General features: G+C 35.6%; 3 protein-coding genes and 1 long non-coding RNA gene across 6 annotated transcripts in view; 1 reads left to right on the forward strand and 3 right to left on the reverse strand.

The window, feature by feature from the left end:
* Nucleotides 1-3,751: 3,751 nt before the first annotated feature.
* Nucleotides 3,752-4,495, reverse strand: LOC135649027 (uncharacterized). The gene is made up of 2 exons (XR_010501163.1): nucleotides 4,360-4,495; nucleotides 3,752-4,051 (listed from the first exon to the last, which is right to left on the reverse strand). It is a non-coding gene; the product is annotated as an uncharacterized LOC135649027 (long non-coding RNA).
* On the forward strand, nucleotides 4,314-6,210 carry LOC135649026 (trimethyltridecatetraene synthase-like). The gene is made up of 2 exons (XM_065167121.1): nucleotides 4,314-5,348; nucleotides 5,435-6,210. Exons 1-2 carry the CDS (start codon nucleotides 4,449-4,451, stop codon nucleotides 6,062-6,064), a joined length of 1,530 nt encoding a protein of 509 aa, XP_065023193.1. The 5' UTR covers nucleotides 4,314-4,448; the 3' UTR covers nucleotides 6,065-6,210.
* An 11,300-nt stretch (nucleotides 6,211-17,510) lies between these two features.
* On the reverse strand, nucleotides 17,511-18,873 carry LOC135648931 (metalloendoproteinase 2-MMP-like). The gene has a single exon (XM_065166956.1). The coding sequence runs from the start codon at nucleotides 18,854-18,856 to the stop codon at nucleotides 17,789-17,791; it is 1,068 nt and encodes a 355-aa protein (XP_065023028.1). The 5' UTR covers nucleotides 18,857-18,873; the 3' UTR covers nucleotides 17,511-17,788.
* Nucleotides 18,874-19,842: 969 nt separating this feature from the next.
* Nucleotides 19,843-27,523, reverse strand: part of LOC135648978 (uncharacterized) — a 7,976-nt gene continuing 295 nt past the window's right edge. The window contains exons 1-7 of one of the 3 annotated variants that reach the window (XM_065167029.1): nucleotides 27,499-27,523; nucleotides 27,200-27,398; nucleotides 26,159-26,268; nucleotides 24,806-24,884; nucleotides 24,644-24,711; nucleotides 22,290-22,356; nucleotides 19,843-20,158 (exon numbers count right to left, since the gene is read on the reverse strand). The exon at nucleotides 27,499-27,523 is cut by the window's right edge and continues 295 nt beyond it. In XM_065167029.1, the coding sequence (XP_065023101.1) occupies nucleotides 20,046-20,158; nucleotides 22,290-22,356; nucleotides 24,644-24,711; nucleotides 24,806-24,884; nucleotides 26,159-26,268; nucleotides 27,200-27,398; nucleotides 27,499-27,523 (661 nt within the window). In that variant the 3' untranslated portion in view covers nucleotides 19,843-20,045. Of the gene's footprint in view, nucleotides 20,159-22,289; nucleotides 22,357-24,643; nucleotides 24,712-24,805; nucleotides 24,890-26,158; nucleotides 26,269-27,199; nucleotides 27,399-27,498 lie in introns of all 3 variants that reach the window. The other 2 variants (XM_065167030.1, XM_065167031.1) reach the window with 2 other exon arrangements.

Here is a 27,523-nt window from a genome sequence, read left to right on the forward strand (position 1 = left end):
TTATAATTCCTTGTATTTATGAAGTATATCTCATCATCAATTTTTTTTTGTTATCCTTCATATGATTATATGAAATTATGTAATACTCATGATATTATATTGATGCATACAAATGAGAAGTTATGATCATGCATGGTAGGATGTAATGTAATTTGACATTTTCATACAATCATGATTTGAAATATTTATTATTTGGAATGATGCATGCAATACTTATGATTTTATTAGATGATGTATTGCATATGATATGAATCATGATTAAAATTGTTTTGACTTGAATTCAATTTGAATCCAAGGTTTATGTCAATTATGACATATTGAAATAAGAATGACACTTTATCTTTGTCATAAAGGGAAATGAATTGCACAATATTGTTATTTCCCTTTTTTTGCTAATGACAAAGGGGGAGAAAGAATTGCTAATGTGTACATCTTAAAAGAGAAAGATTTGCTAGCATGCACATCGCAAAGAAAAGTAAAATTTGCTCGTTTGCAAAATGCAAAATTTTGCTAACTTTCATATGTATAAAATTTGCTAGCTTATATACTCTAAAATGATATAAATTTGCTAGCTTGTATGTTGTAAAATGATGTAAAATTTTACTAGATTGCGCTTTGCAAAGAAGCAAAAAATTATACTTCTCAAAGGAGAAAAACATGCTATCTTGCACATTTAATGGAAGTTTGCTAGCTTGCATACTTCATGAAGAAGGAAAAAGTTGCTAGTTTCCATCATAAAGAGAAGCAAAAAGCTTGCTCATCTCACAAGATGCAAAAATTTTGCCAACTTTCATATGTATAAAATTTACTAGCTTACAAATTGCATAGAGAAAGAATTGCTAGAAACGCAAAAATGCTAGCTTGTATATTTCAAGTAAATGCAAAAACTTGCTATCTTGCATATATCAAAAGGTGTAAAATTTTTTACAAAAAAACTTGCTAGCTTGCATGATGATAAAACTTAAAATTATGTAATGATTTGAAATTTTATATCAAAATCTTGTATAGTTGCACTTCTCCTTTTTGTTGATGACAAAGGGGGAGAAGTTATAATGATCATGCATGGAATGATGTATTAAAAATTTGATTATACATAATTTTATGTTGCACATGTTCATGATGAAATATTGCTTCAACTTGAATTCAAGTTTCATCTCACATATGCTATATTGATAGGGGGAGTTTGTTTAAACTCTGTTATCAATTGGTTGTCATCATAAAAAATGGAGAGATTATTGAATCTCGGATTTTGATAATGAAACTAATTGATAGTGTTTATGATTTGATTTGTGTTTTAAGTGATGCAGGAAGCTTCAATGAGGGAGAGACAATAAAGACAGGAAAAATCATGTTGGGTCGGAATGGAACATGTCAGAAGATTTGATGTCGAGCCGGAGGATCGGTCGACGTATCGGCAGAAGGCTTCTGGCCATGGGTTTGGGCATCGGGCCAAGAAGAGCATAAATTGTACCAAGGAAATCGAAGTTATGGAGGTCAACTGGCTGATTGGGCAATAGGCCACAAGAGAGGACTATGCGCTGAAGAATCAGATGAAGCGTCGATGAACCAATGACATGCCAGACAACATTTGATTTAAGCCTTATAATAATTATCTAGATCAAAGTAGATTTTAAGTGTGTAGGATTAATTATGATAGCGATCAAGGGATAAAGCAAAATAAAGTCCCAGAGTCAAGAACGAGATTTTATTGGGAGTTCGAGAGTTTGTCGGAAGTCCGGACGTTCGTCGGAAGTTCTATCGGAATTAATTGAGAAGTCCATAAGCTTGCCATAGAAGCTCATCGAAACTCATCAAAAAGATCTTCATGAAGTCCAGGAGCTTGCCGGGAGTTCGCTAGAACATTACCAAGAGATCGTCGGAAGTTTGCCGGAAGATCACCGAAAGCTCACCGGAAGAAACCGAACTTATTTAGCTTAGTGTATGCCTTAAATTTCATAGTTAGCACATAATTAAGTTGGAATTGAGCCAACTTAATTAGGGGCCAATTGGGCCCAAGGTTAGGCTGTGTTGGGCCAAGTGAAAGGCCTAAACAGTGAGCCAACAGGTGGAATCATCGTGGTATAGTCTCTGAGACTATGTCAAGTGATGGTACCACTAGTCTGGGTTGTGGTACCACCTAGACTTAGTCTCCGAGATTGTCAGGTGGTGCTATCCATAGTCTAGATAGTGGTACCACTCAAACATAGTCTCCCAAGCGATGGTACCATCCATTGTCAGTACTGCAGGTGGTGGTACCACCCAGCACAGGCGGTGGTATCGTTAGGACCTAGGAAACCTGGGATGAGATCATTTTAGGCTCCAAGTTTGAATCCACTTGATGCCTATAAATACTCCTCTCATCACTAGCTAATATATACAAGCACAGAGAATTTAAAAGTGAGAAAACGTTATAGTAATTACTTAAGATATTCCCTCCTCTAAAGTTCTAAGTTTAGAATTTTGTATAGGGAGGAGTGAGTGCTTGTAAAAGGTTGTCTCCTAAACATATGAAAAGGAGAAGAGGGGTGTAAGAAGGTGGTTAGTCTTCGCCTATTGAAGGAAGACCATTAGTAGATATAGGTGGCCTCGACAAAAGAGGAATCGGGAGTGGATGTAGGTCACGATGACTAAACCACTATAAAATCAGTTTGTTGCCTTCTACTTTATTGTTTACCTTTGCTGCAAGCCAACTTACTTACTCACTGCTCTACTTCCTCATTACACGCTTACGAAAGTATTTTTAAGTTAACATCTTTTTGATCGATTTTCAACAAACAAATATTTTTCGAAATCGATGTTTTTACCGTTGCACTAATTCACCCCCCCCCCCCCCCCCCCCCACTTAGTTGAATCGTTCCTAACATTTGTCTGATTATCTCGATGTCCCTTTCGAGCAACCTATGACCGGGATTATTTAGGATCTGTGTTTAAATGTGAATCGATTTCATTATCATGATCTCATCACGATAAGATTCTCATTGCATAGGTCTATGAACTTCATAATATATTCAAGTATTAGGCAATATAAAGTGATAAAATATTAAATAATAATAAGTAAAAAGAATACGTGTCAAGTCACACGTGCTATCACTCACGTGATTGGCTTGCAGGGCATCTATGACTAGTATAAGTCACAACGACCGAACCACTATAAAACTTGGTTTACATTTCTTTCGTGCTTTTCATTTATATTACAAACTGAAATAATTGCTTATTACTTTCACTATGCTTACGAGCACGCTTTCAAGTCAAGCATCTTTTCGATATCGATTTTCATTATATGAAGTTTCAAATTGATGATATTTCCTTTTATTTTCTGAAAAATCATACTATAATTAAACTTTTTTTATTAAACAAAAAATAATTATTCAATCAAATCTATGATATATTTTACTTACTTAAATTATATACCATATAAGCTAATATTGATTTTAAATATTTTTCAATCAATCCAAATATTTTTTTCTTTATATCATGATTTTAAATATAAAGAATTCAACGGCTTATATCGTTTGATATAATCATTGATCGATCATACTGCGCCGATGTGGTTGATATTTGGAACCACGGCCTTGGTAGTGTGGTAAACATGATCTCGCATTGTTGCTTGCAACAATGTTTATTGGTTGTGATATCTGAACCATATCTCTTTGTTTAATGGCGTGAGAATGGAAGAAGATAAATCGTAAGGAATATGTGGAGAGAATGCGTTCTCGACTTGAAGTCTCCATTTTTATATTCCAACGGAAAGTTAGCAGCAAATTCCCAATCAATTATACTCTTCAAACATGAACTTAAAAAAGGATTTCTGAGTCCGAGTTCCCATCAGTTTCAGCACTCACCTTTGTCAGTGCTTGAGATCACGAATGAACACATTAGAGATTGACAATGGGGAGGAGGTTTACTTGGTTGACCTGCAAGATTGCGTCTGCAAGTGAAACTGAAGCTTCACATGCAAGTTCGAGGAAGGAGATCGCCCACACTGACACCAGTCTGGTGGTGATCATAGACTTCTTCTCTGGACTGCCATCGTGACAGAGATTTCAAGGACCTGAAGATTCATAAACTGTTCATGTAATTTGGATTATTTGGATGATAAAGATTTCAAGTGGGTAACCAATTTCATGAATATTAAGGGTTGGATTGTCCGATAATTATTTTAGATATCTCAGAAATCTAGATCTAGAGGGATTAATTAAAGAGAAATACTTGTTTGGATTATTCTTTAGGTATAAGTCAATTGAACAAGAATTGGAGTGCATTAAACTATGATTTATGTTCGCGGAGCATAAATCAATGACTTGTGGCTCCATTGCTCCAAGGGATGGGATGAAGAAAGAGCAGAGTAGAAATCCATACCCTTTCTGACTATAAAAATAGAGACCTCTCCACATTGCAAGCCACCACCAACTCCTTCTTGTTCTCTTTGTTGGCTCCTGCGATCACCGATGGATGTTCTGTCATGGAGCATATGCCTGTGCATGATACTAGTTAGCGTGCTCCTGATGGCTGTCGTCGGTCGGCGGCGTAAGCTCAACCTGCCGCCGGGACCGAGGCCGTGGCCCATCATCGGCAACCTCAACCTGATCGGCTCGCTGCCACACCGGTCCCTGCACGCGCTTTCCCAAAAGTATGGCCCCCTCATGTACCTCCGCTTCGGCTCCTTCCCCGTCGTCGTCGGTTCCTCCGTGGAGGCGGCCAGGTTCTTCCTCAAGACCCACGACATCTGCTTCGTCTCCCGCCCCAAGACCGCCGCCGGGAAGTACACCACCTACAACTACTCCGATATCACCTGGTCCCCGTACGGCGCCTACTGGCGGCAGGCGCGCAAGATGTGCCTCTTGGAGCTGTTCAGCGCCAAGCGGCTGGAGTCGTACGAGTACATACGGGTGGAGGAGGTGCGCGCGCTCCTCCAGGGCTTGTTCGAGTCCACCGGCGCGCCCGTCCTTCTCAAGGACCACCTCTCCACCGTCAGCCTCAACGTCATCTGCCGCATGGTGCTGGGGAAGAAGTACCTGGACCGGTCGGAGGCGGCGGCGATCGTGTCGCCCGAGGAGTTCAAGCAGATGCTGGACGAGCTGTTCCTGCTCAACGGGGTCATGAACATCGGCGACTCCATTCCGTGGCTCGACTTCCTGGACCTGCATGGCTACATCAGGAGGATGAAGAAGCTAAGCAAGAGGTTCGATCGCTTCCTGGAGCACGTGCTGGACGAGCACAACCAGCGGCGGCGGCGCGAGGGGGACGAGTTCGTGGCCAGGGACATGGTGGACGTGCTCCTGCAGCTCGCTGACGACCCCAACTTGGACGTCAAGCTCGAGAGGCATGGCGTCAAGGCCTTCACTCAGGTCTGTTCTCTCCTTTGATTTCGACTCGAATCATTTGATTGCTGATCCTGATTCTAACATGCACAATGATTGAACTGATGCACCAGGATTTGATCGCTGGCGGCACCGAGAGCTCCGCCGTGACCGTCGAATGGGCCATCTCCGAGCTGCTCAAGCACCCCGAGGTCTTGGAGAAGGCGACGGAGGAGCTGGACCGGGTGGTCGGTCGGGAGCGGTGGGTTGAGGAGAAGGAGGTGCACCGGCTGCCGTACGTGGAGGCCATCGTCAAGGAGACGATGAGGATGCACCCGGTGGCGCCCATGCTCGTCCCCCGCCTCTCCCGCGAGCACACCACCTTCGACGGCTACGACATCCCCGCCGGGACGCGCGTGTTGGTAAACGTGTGGACCATCGGCCGGGACCCCTCGATCTGGGACGCCCCGGAGGAGTTCCGACCGGAGCGGTTCCTCGGCAGCCCCATCGACGTGAAGGGGCACGACTTCCAGCTGCTGCCGTTCGGAGCCGGGCGGCGCATGTGCCCCGGCTACAGCCTCGGCCTCAAGGTGATCCAGCTGAGCCTGGCCAACCTGCTGCATGGCTTCAAGTGGCGGCTGCCGCCGGGGACGAAGGCGGAGGACCTGAGCATGGAGGAGATCTTTGGGCTGTCGACGACCCGGAAGGTGCCGCTGCAGGCCGTCGCGGAGCCCAAGCTTCCCGCTCATCTCTATACCGCCTGACTGCCGCTGTGCCGCATGGAGCAAGAAAGATTCGAACTACTTCCTTCATAGATTACTAGTTTCATTGTAGATGGAAAACGAGAATGATATGTGAGAGCTCATCACCTACTATTTCCCCAATAAAAAGATTAGAGCTTGTGTGTGAATGGAGACATCAACCTTTCTTCTTCTTCCTTATCAGAAGAAGACATGGATTGATACACAAAGTTGGCCATGTGTGGCTAAAGATGTGTATCTTTTCTACAGATGGATTTGGATTGTCAAAAGTCACTCGATGATGATGACAGAATTGGATTGTCCATCTAAGGTGGACGACTAGAACCAATCTTTTCTATTTATATTATGAAATATGCTACAAAGTTCCAAAAAGATTGAGGTAGTAGACCCAATCGAGTTGGACATATTATTGAGTTGGAATGGTCTAAGGTTTTATTAGTTGGACATATATTATTCGAGGTGGACCCTTTTTTTTTTTTCTTGATTGGCAGTATTAGTTATTTGTCAATCTTCCCAACAAAAAAAAACATAACACATAATAAAAGCATATGGGGTATATTAAGCTTAGATATAGAATAAAAAAGATTCATTGATTATTACACAGAATTCAATTAAGATAATATATGAAATTATAATTCCTTGTTTTGTCATTTGAGAAGGTAGGAAGGAAGGAAGGAATTTTGATTTGAGAGAGTTAAAAAAAAATGATTTTTTGACTTCCCTTTTTCATCTTTCTTTGTAAAAATAACTCAATCAAAATAAAATTATCTAATCTACAAGAACGAAATGTTTGTTATGCTTAATATATTTAGCTTAATCTATATCTATTTTAATTATGTCCTTCATTTAAATATTTTTTTATAATCAAATTGTCTCAAGCTTGTGTCATTTTCAATCCAATCGTAGATGAGCACTTTGTATTAATGTATCTAGAAGAGAATTTTAAAAATATTAAAAAATATCTTATAAACATGATGGATATTAATAGAGGAGAATATAAAAGATACTTTAAAATTAAAACTTATATTAAACACGATAACTATCTCATATATCCCTTTTATAATAAACCTAAGATTTTAACTCTTTATAGAAATTTCTATCTTGAGTAAGACTCCTAAACCATGATCGTATTTAATTATAAAGTTTTATTAAATATTTAGGCATCCTCCCCTAAATTAAACTTTGTAAAAACATTTGGAATGCCATGAAACTTGATGATATCTCCTTTGATATCATTATTATGTGTAATATTTTTTGGAATCTCTAAATTATGAATCCTACAACTCATAAAAAGTTATCCATGTTCCCGATGTGCCTTTATCAATTATAAAACTCTGATTTGTTTAGAATCAAGCTTTTCAAATTTCTTGAACCAATCTCTAAATATAAAATCAATCTGATTAATATAATCATCTATAGAAATATTTAACTCCTTTATCATAAAATGTTCATTAATCTTTATAGCTTCTAGAGCTTGAATAATGATGATCTTGGTATCAACATTAGCAATATCTGCTTTTAAATATATAATGATCGACTTTATAAATTTTCTTTTTTCATAAGGAGATAAAAATACTTTTATGCTTCTGGTAAAAAAAATATCTACTCAACTAAAATTAATACTATTCACATCTGAATCTTATTTTTACATGATCTTGGCATCACCAATCTCAATAGGAATAATATTGGTGGAATTTATCATATTTGATGAGATATCTTATTTATCTTCTCCTACTAAAATATCTTCACTTTCTTCTAGTTTTATATTATGTATTTTTTTCTAATTTACCTTGAGATAATGCAAGAGGACATATACCTGTTTCATAAATATATTTTAAAATCAACTAGGATTCTCTCATAATATTAGCTCTAGTACAATGTCCGAATCTTACATACACTAAATTACAACTTGCATATAAGTAGAAATATAAATAATATGTATATATTACTCTTAGTGATATAATTTATGATGTCTATACTCTATAAATATAATAAATAACATGCTCTTTTTTTTTACTTTTAAAATTAAAGTACATATTTTTTAAAAATTTTATTCTCAATGTTTTATGAAATATTAGTTGAGCGAATCAATGTTTACTTTAAATATATTTTACAATAAAAAAGATGATCTTTGGACATAATAAGCTTAAGTATATTAGTGAATTTGAGTATTTGATTAAGTTATAGTAATAATAAGCATACATATTATAACTAAAAGTAATAATTAAATTATAATCGATCTCAAGTAAATCTCGAGGTTTACATGTTTGAACAAAATTAAAGTTAAAAAGGTTTGAGTTTTAAACAGTATGTATATTGAGAATAATAAATTGCTTAGATATGGATGGAGTAATAAAAAAATTAAATATAAATATAAATAAAAAAGGAGTGCTATACTAAAAATATTGAGATACAAGATTAAAGAATAAGATTAGATCAAAGATATCATCTTTGTCAAACTAAATTAAACTTAATTAAAGTTGCTATAATCTTATAATTATATTAGTAAAAGAAGAAAAATAAACAACTTGAAATAAGGTCGAGATTTAAACTTAGATATAAGATTCATCTCTACTTTATTTTGACCTTATCCTCTTTACCAACATAACCCATGACCTTTTTTTATTTTCTTTAGTCATTCTCTTAGATTTTCTTATGGAAGCTAAGAAACCCTAGCTCTAACAAAAGTTGAGGTAAGAAAAACTCAATCTTTCCCTTGTTATACTTAAAGATTTCAGTTTTCTTTATTATAAACTAATTTTCTTAACTACTTTTGAGTAACCTAGATTTTAAATTAATATTTAATTTTTGCATATATTTTGTATGAATCTTTTATAGTTCTATGGCCTTATGGCTTTAATCTGGAATCAATACAGATAGTTATAAGTGTCCTAATTTAAGGTACTTAGGATCCTCTATTTTCTTAGATGAGATTTTATTCAAGTTGAATTGACCCTTTTAGGGATATAATTAAACTCTGTCTTTTGATATGTTTTAAAACGTTTCATTAGGATTCTGTGAAATTTTGAATTGAGTGAATATCATCTCTGCATGCTAAAATATAATATTTATAAATTCATATATTCTCAATCTAGTTTCAACAAAATAAAATATATGTTCATAGTAAATTAAAAGGATAGTTTAGCATTCTATTTTAGGTTAAAAATTAATATATATTTAGCTTTATATGTCATTTATTTTTTATAAAATTTTATAATAATTTAAAATCATTTGGTTCGTTAAAATAGTGAAATAAAATTTATTCATAGAATTGTGCAATAAACTTTTAGGTTGAATATACTCTATGTTATAAGGGATTTTATCAAAAAAAATTATGAATTATTATAAATCAATAGTTGAACATGTAATGTTCTTAATTAAGGCATCTCATTATCTTATGCTCCTAATTTAATAGTGTTGAATCTCGTATTTTGATGATGAAACCAGTTGATAGTATTTATAATCTGATTTGCGTTTGAGTAACGCAGGAAGCTTCGATCAGGGAGAGACAATTAAAAGTAGGAAGAATCATGTTGGGCTAGAGTGAAACATGTTAGAAGATTGTACGTCGAGTCGAAGGATCGGTCAACGTATCGGCAGAAGGTTTCAGGCCATTGACTCGGGCATCGGGCTAAGAAGAGCAAAAATTGCACCAAGAAAATTGAAGTTACGGAGGTCAACTAACCGATTGGACAATAGACCGCAAGAGAGGACAATGCACCGAAGAATCGGATGAGGCATCGATGAACCAATGACATGTTGGACAATATTTGATTAGCTTTATAATAATTGTCTAGATTGAAATAGATTTTAAGCATAATTAGGTTGGAATTGGGCCAATTCAATTAGGGGTCAATTAGGCCTAAGTTTGGGCTATGTTGGGCCAAGTGAAAGGCTCAAACAATGACCCAAACTGGTGGAACCGTCGGTGGGACAATCTCCGAGACTATGTCAGGCTATGGTACCGCTAGTTTGGGTAGTGGTACAGCCCAGACTCAGTCTCCAAGACTGTCAAGCGGTGGTACCACTAGTTTGGGCGGTGGTACCGCCTAGACATAGTCTCCCAAGCGGTGGTACTACCTAGTGTCAATGCTATGGGTGGTGGTACCGCCCAACACAGGCGGTGGTATCGTCAGTCCCCGAAAACTGGGGATGAGACACTTTTAGGTTCCAATTTGAATCCACTTAAGGCTTATAAATACCTCTCTCAGGTTAACATACATAAGAATCGAGAATAAAAAATTAGAAAAATACTATTATTATCTTGTGAGAACTTCTCTCAAGCTTTAAGTGTTAGTGTGGTTTAAGAGATGAGTTAGTGGGGGTGTAAAGGTTCTCTCCTGAACCTGTCAAAAGGAGAATCGAGTATATAAAGATTGTTGATCTTCGCCCATTGAAAGAAGATCTATAGTGGAAGCTGATGGCCTCGAGTGAAGAGGAATCAGGAGTGGATATAGGTCACGACGATTGAACCACTATAAATCAGTGTGCATTTCTATTATTATCATTTACTTACTTTACAATTGCTTCACTTCTTCCTTACTTTGCTTTCACTATGCTTACGAACAAGCATTCAATTTCAAGTTATCTTTCGAGATCGATTTTTATCGTATGAAGATATTTCAAACCGACGTTTTTATCCACTGCACTAATTGACATCCCCCCCCCAAGTATCGACTCGATCCTAATATTTGGTATCAGAGCCACGTTCTTTTCTCATTTGGTTTAACACCTAAGAGAAATGGTTCTTTACGGATTTTAAGAGGGTCACTCTATCATTCATCTTCCTATGTTCAATGGGACGGACTACTTATTGAAAAATTCAGATGAGAGTTTTTTTGCTTTCGTTTAATCTCGATTTATGCAATAGTATCGAAAACATATTTCAAAAGTCTTCTCTTCCAATGAATGATTGGAATGAATTGGAGAAGAAGACTTTCTCTTTGAATGTCAAAGCTATAAATGATTTATTTTGCGCCTTAGATAAAAATGAATTTAATTGTGTTTCTATTTGCAAAACTATGCATGATATTTAGCATACACTTGAAATCACATACAAAAGCATTAATAGGGTAAAAGAGTCTAGAATAAATCTTTTGATGCATGATTTTGAATTATTTCGAACGGAACCAAGTGAAACTATTTTACGGATGTCGTCAATGATTTAAAAGTATTTGGTAAATCTTTTTCTAATCTTGAACTTGTAAACAAGATTCTAAGATCTCTTTTTAAAAATTGGGATCCGAAAGTAATAACAATACAAGAAACGAAGGATTTGAACTATTTTTCATTTGATGAACTTATTGGGTCTTTAATGACCTATGAAATGACTTATGTGGCACATGACAAACTTGAGAATAACTTTCCAAAGAACAAGAAGGATTTAGCACTTAATACTCAAGAAGACCACTCGAGCGAAAGCTCAAGTGATGATGACTTTGAACTCTTAACAATAAAACTTAAAAAGTTTATGAAACAAGAATCAAAGAATAAAAACAAACTTAAAAAGAACACAACTTCTTGCTTTGAATGCAAGAAGCCGGGTCACTACAAAAATGAGTATATAAAACTAAAGAAAAAGTTGTCAAAAGATGAATCAAGCTCATCCGAAGACGAGGAGCAAACCAACAAGGGCAAGGTGGCGAACTACGCTTTGATGGCTTTCGTCAACAAGGTAAGCGACTCAATCGAATCTCTTTTTCCTTATCATGTAATTACTTAATGCTTTTCAAGATTAGTTTTAAATATATATACATATATATCATGAAAATTGTATGTTAATTCTTAGCACTAAGCATGAAAAATTAGATTCACTTAAAAAGAAAATGCATTACTATAATAAACAAAATGATTTTGAAAATACTTTATGTTTGATAAAATTAATTTTGATGATTTAATGATGTACAATGATGTAATAATGTAATGAAAATATTAAAATTTTTGATGCAATGCTTCATGATTTTATTCTATGCATGAGATTTTGAAGTTATACATGATGATTTTTGTGATTTATTGATCTTGATGATTTTTGTGATAAATCTTACACTTTCATTTTAAACGATGATATATGTTTTGATTTGGTATAAAAAAGGACAAAGACATGCTTGCATGAAATCAAATCACTTAAATTGAAACAACAAAAAGGGAATGCATTTTGAAAATAAATATTTGCATCATATTTGATGATTTTTTATTTTAAAACTATGCATGATGAGTTGAAGTAATAATGTTTTAAATGCATGAATCAATAATCTTTTTGTCACATGAATCATGATTAGGTCACTTGATACTCTAATTTTTTTTATGATTCATGATAAATTGAAACATTATACATGAATCAAGTTCTTGTGTGAATCTATTTACGTTACTTTCATTGAATTTTTTTAAAAGTGATTTTGATGATTTAAATTTGAATGAAAATTTTTCAACCAAATCATAAACTTTCTTTTGATTTTTCTACTTGAGCTATCTTTTATGAGAATCAAAATATTTTTTATCTTTGATAATTTCTTTTTACCATTTACTAAAGAAGAAACTTATGCAAACAAACTATGACCTTGATAATGATTTGTAATAGTTTGAAATTATTCACTTTATATGTTGAAGATTTGAAATCATGTTTTGGTATCATGCATATCCAACTAATGTTGATTTAAAAATTTATTAATTTAGTATCATGCCCAACATAATAATGATGATGACTTGGCATTTCATATAAGAAAACTTTATGAGTTAAGATTTATTTTTTTATCCAAATCATGATGTTGATTTCTCGATATTTGATACATGAGATTTTTCTATGAATCAAGATCTTGTTTTTTAACTCCCATGTTTCTTTATGCTAATTACTAAAAAGATAAATTATCCAAATGAATCATGATTTTTTAGAATCATAATTTTTTTTTGATTCATAATAAATTGAGATATATTATACATAAATCGAAATACTTTATGTGTTCTCTATGACTCCTTTTTTTTTATAGGAATGCTTTTATCTATATCATGATCGATCTTGAATTTTTGGAATCAAAACTTGATAGTTTCTTTATATGAATTAAGATCCCTCACTTTTTATTCTTGAATGATTTCTTGTATTTTATTAAAAAATATTTATAAAAATGAATCATGTTTTTTGATATTCATATGATCTTACCTTTCATGATATGATTTTTTACTATGTAAATATATCTCATCATCAAACTTTTCTTGTTATCCTTTATGTGATAATTTAAAAATTGATGTAAAGATAAATTAATTGTATTATTTTATTGTTATTCCCCTCTTTTTGTCAATGACAAAAGGGGAGAAAGAATTGCTAGTGTGCACATCTCAAAAGAGAACCTAAATTTTCTAGCTAGCATAATTCAAGAAGAACCAAATCATGCTAGCGTGCACATCGCAAGGAGAGGTAAACTTGCAAGCTTGCTTATCTTAAAAGAGATGTAAGAAGTGCTATCTTGCAAATATCAAGAAAAGTAATGTTTGCTAAGTTATACATTTCAAGAAGATGCAAAAACATGCTATCTTGTACAAAATTTGAAAACTTGCATATTGCAAAAAGAAAAAAAACTTACTAACTTGCACACTTTAAGAAAATGCAAAACCAAACTATCTTGCACTTCTCAAAAGAGAAGAAAGAAACTCAATAGCTAAAGTAATGAAAAATTTATTAAATAGCTAAGCATTCATATCTCTAAAAGATAGTTGCGCTTCTCCTTTTTGTTGATGACAAAGGAGGAGAAGATATGATGATATGAGAATCATACATTGGTAGGATGTAATATATTTTGATATTTTGATACCATATAATATTTATATTAATAATAATTTAAAATATCATTATGATAATGACGCATGCAATGCAATGATATGTATATAATGTGTTGCATATATTCATGATGAAATATTGCTTGGACTTGAATTCAACTTGAATTCAAGGCTCTATCAATATGGCATATTGATAGGGGGAGTTAAAGTTAACTCTATCATCAATCGATTGTCATCACTAAAAAGAGGGAGATTATTGAATCTTGAATTTTGATGATGAAACCAATTGATAGTGTTTATGATCTGATATACATTTTGAGTGACGTAGAAAGCTTCGATCAGGGAGAAACAATTAAAAGCAGGAAGAATCATGTTGGTTCGGAGTAAAAATTGTCAAAAGATTGGATGTCGAGCCGGAGGATCGGTCGACGTATCAGCAGAAGGCTTCAGGCCATGGGCTTGGGCATCGAGCCAAGAAGAGCGAAATTACGCCAAAGAAATCGAAGTTGCGAAGGTCAACTGATCGATTAGGTAATAGGGCGTAAGAGAGAACGATGCACCGAAAAAATCAAATAAGGCGTCGATGAACCAATGACATGCCGGACAACATTTTATTAGCTTTGTAATAATTGTCTATATCGAAGTAGGTTTTAGGTGTAATTGGGTTGAAATTGGGCCAACACAATTAGGGGCCAATCGAGCCCAAGTTTGAGCTGTGTTGGGCCAAGTGAAATGCCCAAACAGTGACCCAAACTAGTGGAACTGTCAGTGGTAGAGTCTCCAAGACTGTGAAGCGGTGGTATCGCTAGTACCCCGAAAACTAGGGATAAGACACTTTTAGACTCCAAGTTTGAATCTACTTGAGGCATATAAATACCTCTCTCATCCTTGGTTAACATATATGAGAATTGAGAGTAAAAAAGTAGAAATATGCTATTGTAATCTTGTGAGAACTCATCTCAAGCTCTAAGTATTAGTGTGGTTTAAGAGAGGAGTAAATGGGGGTGTAAAAGTTCTATCCTGAACTTATTAAAAGGAGAATTGAGTGTAAAAAGATAGTTGATCTTCACCCATTGAAAGAAGATCGGTAGTGAAAGTTGGTAGCCTTGAGTGAAGAGGAATCGAGAGTGGATGTAGGTCACGACGATCGAACCACTATAAATCGATGTGCATTTCTATTATTGTCATTTACTTACTTTAGAATTGCTTCACTTCCTCCTTAATTTGCTTTACTACGCTTATGAACAAGCATTCAATTTCAAGTTATCTTTCGAGATCGGATTTTATCATACTAAGAAATTTCTAACTGACGTTTTTATCCACTGCACTAATTCACCCCCCCCCCCTCCCCCCCTTTAGTGTCGACTCGATCTTAACAAATAGATGTACCACTCGCTAGCATACTTAATCATTAAGGAATGTGTCCTTTTACTATCATCTTCACTTTTAAGTTAAATCAGGTAAATATAAGTTTAATTTGCTATAGAATAATGATCGTATAAATTATCATATTCATAATACATTTTGATATGATTGTCATGAGTAAGGTATGAGCTAAGTGTGAATGTATATATTTTATAAGCATAAAAATATATGAATTATGATAAAAATATCTTGTATGTATGCATATATATAATGATATGTGATGTGAGAGTGTATGTGTTTTTTTATGACATGTAGTGTGTGAATGCATGATATGTAATTACTTACGATACATGTATATGCTATGACATATGGTGTGAAAGTATATGTATGTATTATAACATACGATGTAGAAGTACACATATATATTATGATAAGTGGTGTAAGAGTGCACATATATATTATAATGATATGAGGTGTGAGAGTGCACATATATATTATGATATGGGGAGTAAAATTTATAAATTTGTTATGTTTTTTATATATGCATATAAGTACTTTGAATTATTTCGATGTAGAATTTTACCTTTTTATTTTGCATATGTTACATCGTAGGACTATATTTGCAAAAAAAGGTCATAGAATAAGAGATTTACAATCAAATATCTTTTACTGATGATTTTCACATATTATAATATGACATGATATATGCTTACCTAAATAAAGCTATAAAGGTTTATACTTACTGAGTGATAACTTAGATCTTATTTTATAAGTAAATATATTGATATCTCACCATTGGACAAGAAAGTGAACACATATAAGTCCATACTAGTGTAGATATAAACAATATCCTATGGACATTTATATATGTATAATCTTTAGACATATTGTGTGGGTATGTTTTTCTTTTGGTTATAGGTTATTATTATATACAAGTATCAAAATCATTATGTACAGGAAAACTCTATCATTATATTTAGTAAATTAATAGATTTTATTTTTAAGATTATCTATTTTTTGTTACACTATTATTGATAGTAGTAAAAGAATTAAAAAATGACATGATACTAGGGTATCGATGGGATTAGGAGTAGGATGTTACATCTAGAGATCCATTAATTAATACTTCAATAGTATTGATTGAGAGATAAGCTTTAGTGTTCTTTTGTTTTCTTCTTCGTTAAAAACTAACTTTTCTTTTTGTTCTTCAAAGATTGATATAATATCTTTATCATATATTACATCTTTAAAACTATCCAAGGATTCTTTTAAACCTTTTGCATTGAGAAAGTTATCATCATAAATTTTAATCTCTATTAATCTTTTTCATTAATTCTAAATAATAACAAGATCCAAAATAAATTATAAAAATCATCATCTAGACATTCAATGTTCTCTTTTGCAAGTGATCAAGCTTTCAATCCGTTGATCTTTCTCTATCAATTAATTGATGTTGTGGTGGTCTTTTTCTATCAACTAATTGATGTCATGGTAATTTTTTCTGATCATCTTTGTCCGAGTACAATCTATCGTGTCGATTGTTTTCTTAATCTTGATATCTTCTCTTATTTAGTGATTGTCATGATTTTGTATATTTTTTCTCTCTATAGTTTATCTCTCTATAATTTTCTATTTCCATAATCTCTCTCTCCTCAAGTTTTTTTTCTCATTGGATTTTCTCTCTCTAGTAGTTTCTCTTTCATCATCTTATTTCTTTCTCTAAAAAGATTCTCAACGTGATTTGCTCTTTATTAATCTATCTTTTTTGACTTTGAGATTAGCGATAGGAGTTGCTCTCTCTCTCTCTCTTAATTTATCTTGAACTAATTCAATCTTGAAAAATCTAAAGAAAATATGATAATTAACAAAAAAAATCATATATATATATATATATATATATATATATATATATATATATATATATATATATATATATATATATATATATAGGAATGTCAATAAAGGAGAATAGAGAAGATATTTCAAAACTAAAACACATATTAAATTTGATAATTTATAATATCTGTTTCTCTATTTCTTTTTTTCCCGCTATCCCATCACTCCTATCTAAAGCATTAGATAGGAGTTCTTATCAATTATTAAATTAAAATTATATTTGATAATAAAATTTAATTGAATAGTTGAACAGAAATTGTATTCCTCTTCTAATATTCAAATAAAAACATTTACGCATGAGTTGGAGAATGGGATGACACAAAGAAATACCACATAAAAATTAAAATCCCTTTTATAAATCTCATAGAATAATGATAATTACCGATCACTTGGAGATATTGTAAATCTAGATGATGATCATTCAAAAATTAATATATAAACTCATAGTTCCGATTTGATTTGATTTGATTTGATTTGATTTGATTTGATGGTAACATGAAATAATCCAACTGGCTAGTGGCTAAACTACAATAAAATCCCCAAATTTTGTTTGAGAATACCAATTAAAAGAAGATAAACTTTCTTGTAGACTATGTATAATATATAAATTACAAAATAAATATTTGAAAATGGAAAGAAATGGTGTAATAAGATGTGAATGAATCCCTACGTAGAACAAAACCTAAAAGACTTCTACCACTACCGTAAAAGCAACGACAACCCAACCGCTATAACGGTCGAAGCCAACCTGTCCCGCCACCTCCGCGCAGGCGCTCCACCGTTCGTCTCCGGGCTGCTGGTCGACGGTGCCGACGGCATCGCGCCTCGGTAGTTCGGGTTGCTTCCGTACAAACTCTGTATCCCCTCGACGTCGTCGGTCGTCAGCTCCACCTTCCTAGTCCGTGTGTTGATTGCCGGGTACATTATGGCGTCGGCGGCCGCCGAGTGGCCTAGTCCCAGCAGGTGCCCGATCTCGTGGACCGCCACCGACTCCAGGTCCACCGCCACGTCTGAGCTGCCCTTCGTCATGTCCCCCTCGGCCACCCACGCCTCCGCGGCGTCCAGGTGGAGCCGCCCGTCCGTCGGCGAGAAGGCGTGCCCCAGCGTGCCCAGCACCCCGTCGAACGGCTCCCCGTCCCCGTGCGCGCCCCGGTAGAAACCGATCGTTATGTCGGCGTCCGCCGCCGAGTCCGTCTCCTCGAACGTCAGCGTGGTCGCGGCGGACCACCGCCCAAAGGCGCGGGCGAAGACGGCCTTGAGGACGGCGCGGTCGATGGGGACGTCGGAGGTGGCGGTGATGGCGTACTTGAGGTTGCGGCGCCAGAAGGGCCAAGTAGGAGCGTCCGGGAAGTAGGCGTACAGGTTGCGTCCAGGGAGGGCTGACGAGCCGTTGACGAAGTCGGCGACGCCGCAGCGAGGGGCCATGAGTTGGTCGACGGTAGGCTCGTCGATCTCGCCGGTGGCGTTGAGGCCGAAGAAGCGTTGGTACGACCGGATGGCGATCTCAAGTGCGTCGTCGAAGGAGTCGGTGGAGTTCATGGACGAAGTAGGGAGGTAGCCGAAGTGCTTGAGATAATGCTTGAGGCCGGCGAGGCCGGGGTTGTCGTCGCCGCGGTGGCAGCCGGAGAGGTTCCGGAAGGGGAGCCAGGGGTTAATGGTGGGCGGAGGCGGAGGGAAGAAGAAGGTGGAGGCCGAGAGCGATGAAGCCGGCAAGAGGAGGAATCCGGCGATGGCCGCAAGGAGGAGGAAAGAGTTGGAGGAGGTCATGGTTTTGGGCTTTGGTATGGAAGGAGGGGAGAGTAGTTTGGAAGATTACTTCTAATCACTCACGAAGCTTATATTAATTTCAATGACCTAAGAAAGGAAGATTTGGCTTATGGCCCATAGTGTTTGCTGTTGTGGATGTATGATGTGGGAAGCATAAACAAGTCAATCAATCAATCAATTAATAATAATAATAATAATATTATTATTATTATTATTATTATTATATAGAAAATCTTGCTGCAATTAAAATATTAAGAATACATAAATGAATAAACCAGATGTCCTTTCTAGAATCATAAAGTCATTGTCAGTGGGATTAGGTGTCCTACCTCTAATATGTTGAATTAGAGTTCAAGTTGGCTAAAAGTGGATGAGCTACAAGTAGAATGTTTTGCAACTTAAATAAATGAGAGGAGGGGATGTGGCCACTGCCACCTCTTTCAAAAGATGCCACGTAGGACAAAGAATTTAGGAAAATGACAATGATTTTTTTTTTTTGTGATTTAAAACACCGGTCAGACTGATACTTGTCGATCTAATCAAACACTGCTAATTAAATTTCTTACTTGATGGGAGGACAACATGTGACAATCAGATACCTTAGTACACGTGGTCATTGACAATTGGTCAACCTCGTTTTTATGATTAGACCATCTAACCACCAAGGAACCGACCGTATATCGACCGGCCATTGGAGCCTTCTCATTCTTCTCCATGGATTGAAGGCATCATCTTCTTCTTCAGATAATATTATGTGCACATAGCTAACTGTGACTATTCCTTCAGAACAAGAAAACAAAGACAAATTGGCTGTCTGCATTTGGATACCATAATCAAAAGCAATCATTACCCATGAATCTCTTTTTTGCCAGCTATTGAAATGGTGGAGAGCTTCTACTTTGTGATGCTTCATCCTATCCTTGACACACTGTTCCATGTTGATGAGGCAAGATTTGCTGTTGCATCAAATCAGTAAAAATTGTAGGTGAAGCCAAACTAAATGGCAACAGCATTTTAAATGGCCATTTTCTGCCCAGCACATAACAGGTAACTAATATGCAGCATTACAACAATAATAACCTAACAAGGCAAAGAGTTACAAAGCAGATGAGAAGCACTGTTCTCGCAAGAAGAGATCTATTGTGACTAAACAACTCAGTATATATTACAAGAAAAAAAATTGCACACGTCATAGTGGCGATTTCGTTGGAATACCAGGATGACGAGGAAACCTTTTCGGCGTTGCACGGTCTTTCAAACAGATAACAGTAGTTCTTTGTCCTTTTGGGCTATGTGATTCCACTGGAAATGACAACAACACTAGTTAGAAATTGCTGATAACTCACAGGCCATTATTACTTGTAATTGTAGTTGCATTTTCCTAGCAACAACACAAAGGAAGTTACAAACAAATTATGATATCAGCAAGAAACAGACTATCCCCCCAGCCTATCTCACATGAACAATGGGAAAGCGGCTCCCAGAACTTGAAATATGTACCATGATTCGACGGTTGAAAGAGAGATTGAATTTCTAGTCCAAAAATTTAGAAAGAAATAAGAGAACATGAGGCAGCTCCGCAATCATGCCCCTAAAGCAGATTTTTGCAGCATACGAATTGATAGTGCCAAAAGAACTTCCACACAAAGATTCAGATGATAAATTAAATCTCTTTTCCAGTATTCTAGGGCTTGAAGCTGCAAAATGAGATGTTTTATCAAATGACTGATCAAGATGTAATTCTTAAGATGTCTTTCTCAGTCCATACCCATGCCACTTCTTCTTGGAGGATGATTTTCTGTTTGGTACTAAGTCCATGTCAATTTTTCAAGTCAAGATCATAATGGATATACCAAGCCAATATGAAAAAATAAAAGTGGTCATCAGAAATTCAATTGAAAAGTTGTAAGAGATGAGGATAATGAAAAAGATAAGAATGAAAGGCATATCAATCACAAAGTAGAAATAATGAACCACATCACAAATGTTTATTTAAGCTATTCCAGCAGCTTCTTCACTTCCCGCAGCAAAGGTCCACCTGATAGACCAGTCTATTTAAGCCCTCCTTCTCAAGGTGCATTTGTGTTTTCTATAAGTATGCAAGTATCGAATGCAGCTTCTACAAGTGGGGGCAAAATGATGCTACCATGTCATATAAATGGGATTTTTGGAAGATGACATGTCAAACTTAATTGTATCTCTTTGGTGAAAGTGAATTATGGCTTAAGTTGCCTAACTCATGTTTTAAACTGTTTTAAACATCTCTTTTTTAAATGAAAGGCATATTAATCACAAAGTAGAAATAATGAACCACATCACAAATGTTTGTTTAAGCTATTCCAGCAGCTTCTTCACTTCCCGCAGCAAAGGTCCATCAGATAGGCCAGTCTATTTAAGCCTTCCTTCTCAAGGTGCATTTGTGTTTTCTACAAGAATGCAAGTTCAAGATCGAATGCTGCTTTCTATAAGTATGCAAGTTCAAGATCGAATGTAACCTCTACAAGTGGAGGCAAAATGATGCTACCATGTCATATAAATGGGATTTTTGGAAGATGACATGTCAAACTTATTGTATCTCTTTGGTGAAAGTGAACTATGGCTTAAGTTGCCTAACTCATGTTTTAAACTGTTTTAAACATCTCTAAGACTCTTTAAATGAAAGGCATATTGATCACAAAGTAGAAATAATGAACCACATCACAATTGTTTGTTTAAGCTATTCCAGCAGCTTCTTCACTTCCTGCAGCAAAGGTCCATCTGATAGGCCAGTCTATTTAAGCCATCCTTCTCGAGGTGCATTTGTGTTTTCTATAAGCATGCAAGTTCAAGATCAAATGCTGTTTTCTATAAGTATGCAAGTTCAAGATCGAATGCAGCCTCTACAAGTGGGGGCAAAATGATGCTACCATGTCATATAAATGGGATTTTTGGAAAATGACATGTCAAACTTATTGTATCTCTTTGGTTAAAGTGAACTATGGCTTAAGTTGCCTAACTCATGTTTTAAACTGTTTTAAACATCTCTAAGACTCTTTAAATGAAAGGCATATTAATCACAAAGTAGAAATAATGAACCACATCACAAATGTTTGTTTAAGCTATTCCAGCAGCTTCTTCACTTCCCGCAGCAAAGGTCCATCTGATAGACCAGTCTATTTAAGCCTTCCTTCTCGAGGTGCATTTGTGTTTTCTATAAGTATGCAAGTTCAAGATCGAATACAGCCTCTACAAGGGGGGGCAAAATGATGCTACCATGTCATATAAATGGGATTTTTGGAAGATGACATGTCAAACTTATTGTATATCTTTGGTGAAAGTAAACTATGGCTTAAATTTCCTAATTCATGTTTTAAACTGTTTTAAACATCTATAACTCTCTTTCAATATATTCACCAATATATGTTTGTCAAAGTGAAAAACAGTGTACATAAACCTGTGCACAACTCTATGATGGAAGCACCCATCAACTGAATTGCTTTCCCTGCGCTTTTGACTTCTTCCTGCACAAAACATCAAGCAAGACATGACCTATTAAGAAACAAAGAAGACAAAAATACTGGTTGATAGGAATGCTTAAGTCGAGCCTTTAATGACTAGAACCAATGTCAATAACTCTTATTGGACCAAATTTGAGAGATTCTTTCTGCAGTCACATCACCTTCTAGTTTAAAACTTGAGAAATTAAGTTTCAAGAAATTTTGTCAACTTTATAAAAAAAACTCTACTTACTGTTTGTTATAAAGAGGACTGCACAACCTATTAGCTTGCTTTTACCATGAAACCCCATCCAAGGAAAAGATGGAATTTGCTAGGCTTGCCATAGAACTCCAATGGGGCTTGCTGATTCACTTGATAGATTATTTGACCTATATCCACCCCGAAGTTGACAGCTTTCCTTTCGAGGCTTTCAAAAGTCATCAATTGCTAAAAACCCTCCTAATGAGGGAAGAGGATCTATGTAGTCAAATCATCATTGTCTTTTGTCAAGGAAAATTTTCTGTTACTCCAAAGGAATAGTCATTTTGGTCGATAATAAAAAAGACATAAGATAGACAGAAAAGATAGTAAAAATAGAAAAAACCCACATTCCAAATATCTTAACCTAGCGCAAACTAATGCATGACTCAAGAAGCCACTAGTTCATACTGACAACAGACGGGAACAAGTTGTGTTCTCTGATTCTTAGTTATTGATGACAGTTATTAATGCGTGCTAGAACATGATGACATCTTAAGCTTAGCTTTTCTTTCCTTTTGTTTTACTCTCCAAACCCACTGCATAACTAGACAAGCAATAAACCCAAAGTAATCAAAACAGAAAACAGAAAAGAATTGCATTTGGCAAGCCTTCTGTTGCAGGTATAGATTGCCTGTCATGCACTTCAAAATGCATTTAGCTAAGATCACCGTGCTAGTAAGCACATTTTGCGATTTGTGCTGGAAGGGTATTGTCACATGCCATGTCAATTCATGCTGAAGGTGCCAACATACGATAAGGCCAATTTTTGGTCTATGCTGATTAATACAATAAGAAATCACACTATTAAATAGATGTTGGCACAGGCTCATGCATGATAATCTTTGCACCTGAACTCAATGCTGAGTAGGCATGACCTTGGTTCTGGAACCGGTAGTTTTGGCTCTAGGTTTTTGGGGACCGAAATTGAACAAATCCGGGAGGTTCTAGGTCTGGTTCCGAAATCGGTGATTCCAATTCCAGGTTTGGTTTTGGTTTCGACAATTTTAATTTTAAAATTATCGATTATATTGGTTTCGATTCTAGTTCCTTTTTTAAATATTTTTTAAAAATTTTAATTTTCAATTAAAAATTATTTAAAGCAACAGAAAATTCGTAATTTTATTTCAAAATTCCACTTGGAAAAGTGGATGTATTTTCATACACGTAATAACAGAAAAATAAATATGCAAAATTTTGACAAATTTGTTTTTTATTATTTTTAATTATTTTTTGAATTATGAAATAGTCAAGATGCCCCTGAAAATAGCCATAGTTGACTGAGGCAAATTGGTCATTTGCCACCCTACAAAAGGATCAATCAATGGTCAATCTCGATCGTTTGCTATTTAATTTCTTTTAATTTGGCTAGTTCGAACAAGAACATTGTTTTCGATCCTATGCAGTTGGAACCAGAACCGAACCGCCTAGGCCCGGTTCCAAGCCGATGAACTGCCAAAATGATTCAGTTCCAGTTTGAACCAAACCATGGTCATGCCTAACGCTGAGAATGGATGTCACTCTTATACGTCACTTATTTGCAATGTGTGCCACCATTTATAATTTGATTAAATGACCTTCAAGAGTGAGTAAATTTGATAATTGCAAATCTATCCCATAAAACATGGATTCGTCAAAATTGTTTGTCATATCTGCATAAGATACACATAAGATATAGTGATTGTGGGATGCTTCTAGGATATGTGATGTCAAATACTTATTAAAGATATCAGATTCTTTTGGACACTTAATTACACAAGTAATATCTTATTGTGGACGATGGAGATATCATTTGAGCAGTACTTATATCGACCAGTTGCAAATATAAAAAGTGTCACATAGGATACTTTCAACAATATGTAAATGATGAATGATGAATAGAAATGACAAGATATCATGTGCAGTTCTTGGCCAAACTTTAAGTCCACAATAATTTCAAAGTTCCTTTCTAGCTTATCAAAAAAATTATATGAAGCCAAGAAAAGTAGTAACAAACTTAATTAAACTAAGGACCATAACATGAAATAATTAGACAAGGAAAATAAAATTTACCTGAGGATCAGAGCCTTTTGCAGCAATGAACAAGCCACCAACACGAACCAATGGAAGACAGTACTCAGCTGTATTAAAGAAAACTCTAAGCTAAAATAGAATGCCTAATGATCACATAATACAAAAAACATCAACAGATACATTTTGCAAGTCAAAGCCTACCCAGAGTACGCATTTCCGCAACAGCTCTTGCCACTGCTACATCAAATAATTCCCTGTAATCAATGCTCTGGCCAACATTCTGCCCTACAACAAAAATGTTAATTCCAGCATATTTAGAATAGGTGATCAGAATATCATCTCAAGGCAAATCTTAATAGGTAATTTGTTGTCCGAACTCCAAACAATGTCTACAACAATAGACAAGATCAATATCAAATAAACATGTTAACCACTAACAAGCTCATCTCGGTAATGTATATTGTAAATATTTGGGATACTGGGTAAAAAATTATAGGTAAGATAATGATAAGAACCATTCCTCTTTTTGTAGTCCACAAAGTAGTTGGTGCAAAATTGACTGTCATAAGAAAGGCATTACATTTATCTCTTTGCACACTTCTAGTTGTTTCAATTTCAACATTTTGAAGGAGGCCTTTTTTTTTGCATGCATATCCTCTCAAAATACATGTATTTATGTTTACATCACCCTAATTACAAATAGTTCATCAATGCCCTTCAAAGCATGTAATACTTGCTGCTATGTAATAAAAGACACTTGTAACATCAATGGATTTGCACATATATGCAATGAAGACATGCAACAGATGCTCATGATCAACTACAAACTTTTAGAGTGACATCCATGTGAAAATTTGTTCAAGGACTAAACAAGGGTATCTTGGTCATTCTGCATCTCGGGTCAACCAGCTCATGTTTTAGATATCCATAATTAACTTGATGATTATTCATAGATGTAGGCAGGAGCACAAGAATCATATGCTGAAGGGCATTGAAGCAAACACATGCAAAAAACCTACATTTTTTAGCACATGTAGGCAAAAGAACCCTTTAAAAAATAAATCATAGATATTTGTGTGAACTTGATTATAATATAATATTCATCCACAAAAGACATCCAAGAGATGCCATAAATGTTATCTTAATCTATCCTCCATATAATCCAAAAGTTTTTGGATTATCTGCTTGCTACCAACCATAAATACATAGCCAATTATTCACTGTTGCACACCAAACAGAAATTAAGAGGCAATTACAAAATCTCCATAATGACGCTGGTGCTAGAGGTTATTTAAATCTAGTGTTTGAAGTTTAAATTATTGCAATATACATGTTGCAGACGCTGCTAGCTGATGATGTATTAGGAGAAGCCACCAATTAGTCTCACACCATCGATTATAATGCATGTTAAACGTCTGATTTGCATATCACCTAATTGCATGTTGACGTACTTTAAGATAAGATCAAGATGAACTACTTCAAGTCGAAAATTTCACATGTGAGAAAAATATCATTCTACAAATTACTTTATGGGCAAAAGAAAAGATAAGATACCTCTGCTCTTTCACATAAGATCTGGACATTCGACAAGCCAGTAAGAGCAACAATATGCTCCAGGAATAAGCATCTTTTCTTCATTGATTCTAAGAGAGTAACCTTCCAATCTAAAATTTACAAGAGAGAAGATATTTAATCTTAGGATAAGATTTGGGCAGATGCACTAAAAGCAAGAGCGAAATTCTTGTTTGATTATAATTAATGCTTCAAGAAAGGGAAATTTCACCAATAGCAATCATATTAAGTTCCTTCTTTGCCCATCTAAGTGCTGGTGCTAATTACATGGTGGATGACCACAAGTTCCTTCTTTGCCCATCTAACTCAGATGTGTCAAGACTACAAGCTCCTCATGGTGGATCACCACAAATAGGGATCAGGGGATAAGTTGACGAAAAGTACACTATAGAAGCGAAGATGAAAAATGATGGCATTTTAGATACATTGGGACTGTTTGGATGGTTGAAGACATTTTAACAACTCAAATCTAGCAACGAATTAAAACTGTACTCTGTGACACCAAAGAAGGGTAGACATGAGAGGAAGTATAGCAGACTTTGGATACACTCCATCAAAAGCACTACAAGAGACACAAATATTAGGTAATAGGACATTGATGAATATCAATATATGGGAATAAATAATTTATCCTATGGCTCGTCAAAGTATAACTCCTGATTAATCTATGATAAAATGGTTTCAAATTAGATCCTTAACTTTTTTTTTTTTTTGGAAACATAAGAAGGTCAAATTAGTTGGCTGAAAGCCATCTCCTTTAACAGCTTCTCCTTGTGATTCTGCCCACTGCTGAGGATATCTACTCAAATGTACCCATTGATTAACACTGGACTTCAACTAACTATGCGTGGAAGCTTTTGATCGTTGCATTAGTTCCCAGGGTTTTATCCACTAAAAATTTAAAACACTTGGAAGCAAATGTCATAATATTTCATGAACAACCATTGCACGAATCAAGTAGGAACAAATATAGAATGATTGTCAAGAAATGACAGAGAAAAGGAAGGGTCGCAGAATAATTACTAGGGCAGGCAATGGCGAGTATCAATCCAGGTAGACCGGCACCGGAGCCAACATCAACAACGTTGAGCCCGTCGCAGGGAGATGAACTACAGCAATGCGCCAGATAAGAACGCCGCAGCGGCGGGAGGATGGCGAGCGAGTCTTCGACGTGCCTCGACATCACCTCGCGCTCCTCGGTAACCGCCGTTAGATTCATCCTCTGCCACATAAAATTGCAATCGAGGACTAAGGAAATCGCTTCCAAGACTCGAGTTTTATTGCCTAACTTGTTCCGGACGGAGGGTAAGTGACGGGTATACCTGGTTCCATTGGAGCAGGGTGCGG

This window comes from Musa acuminata, chromosome BXJ3-9, assembly GCF_036884655.1.
Source record: "Musa acuminata AAA Group cultivar baxijiao chromosome BXJ3-9, Cavendish_Baxijiao_AAA, whole genome shotgun sequence".
In the NCBI taxonomy this organism is placed as follows: Eukaryota; Viridiplantae; Streptophyta; class Magnoliopsida; order Zingiberales; family Musaceae; genus Musa; species Musa acuminata.

Coding starts and splice junctions, on each gene's coding strand:
- LOC135648931 (XM_065166956.1), bottom strand. CDS start 18,856: ATGACCTCCTCCAACTCTTTCCTCCTCCTTGCGGCCATCGCCGGATTC.
- LOC135649026 (XM_065167121.1), top strand. CDS start 4,449: ATGGATGTTCTGTCATGGAGCATATGCCTGTGCATGATACTAGTTAGC. Junction 5,349..5,434: donor GCGTCAAGGCCTTCACTCAG/GTCTGTTCTCTC, acceptor CTGATGCACCAG/GATTTGATCGCTGGCGGCAC.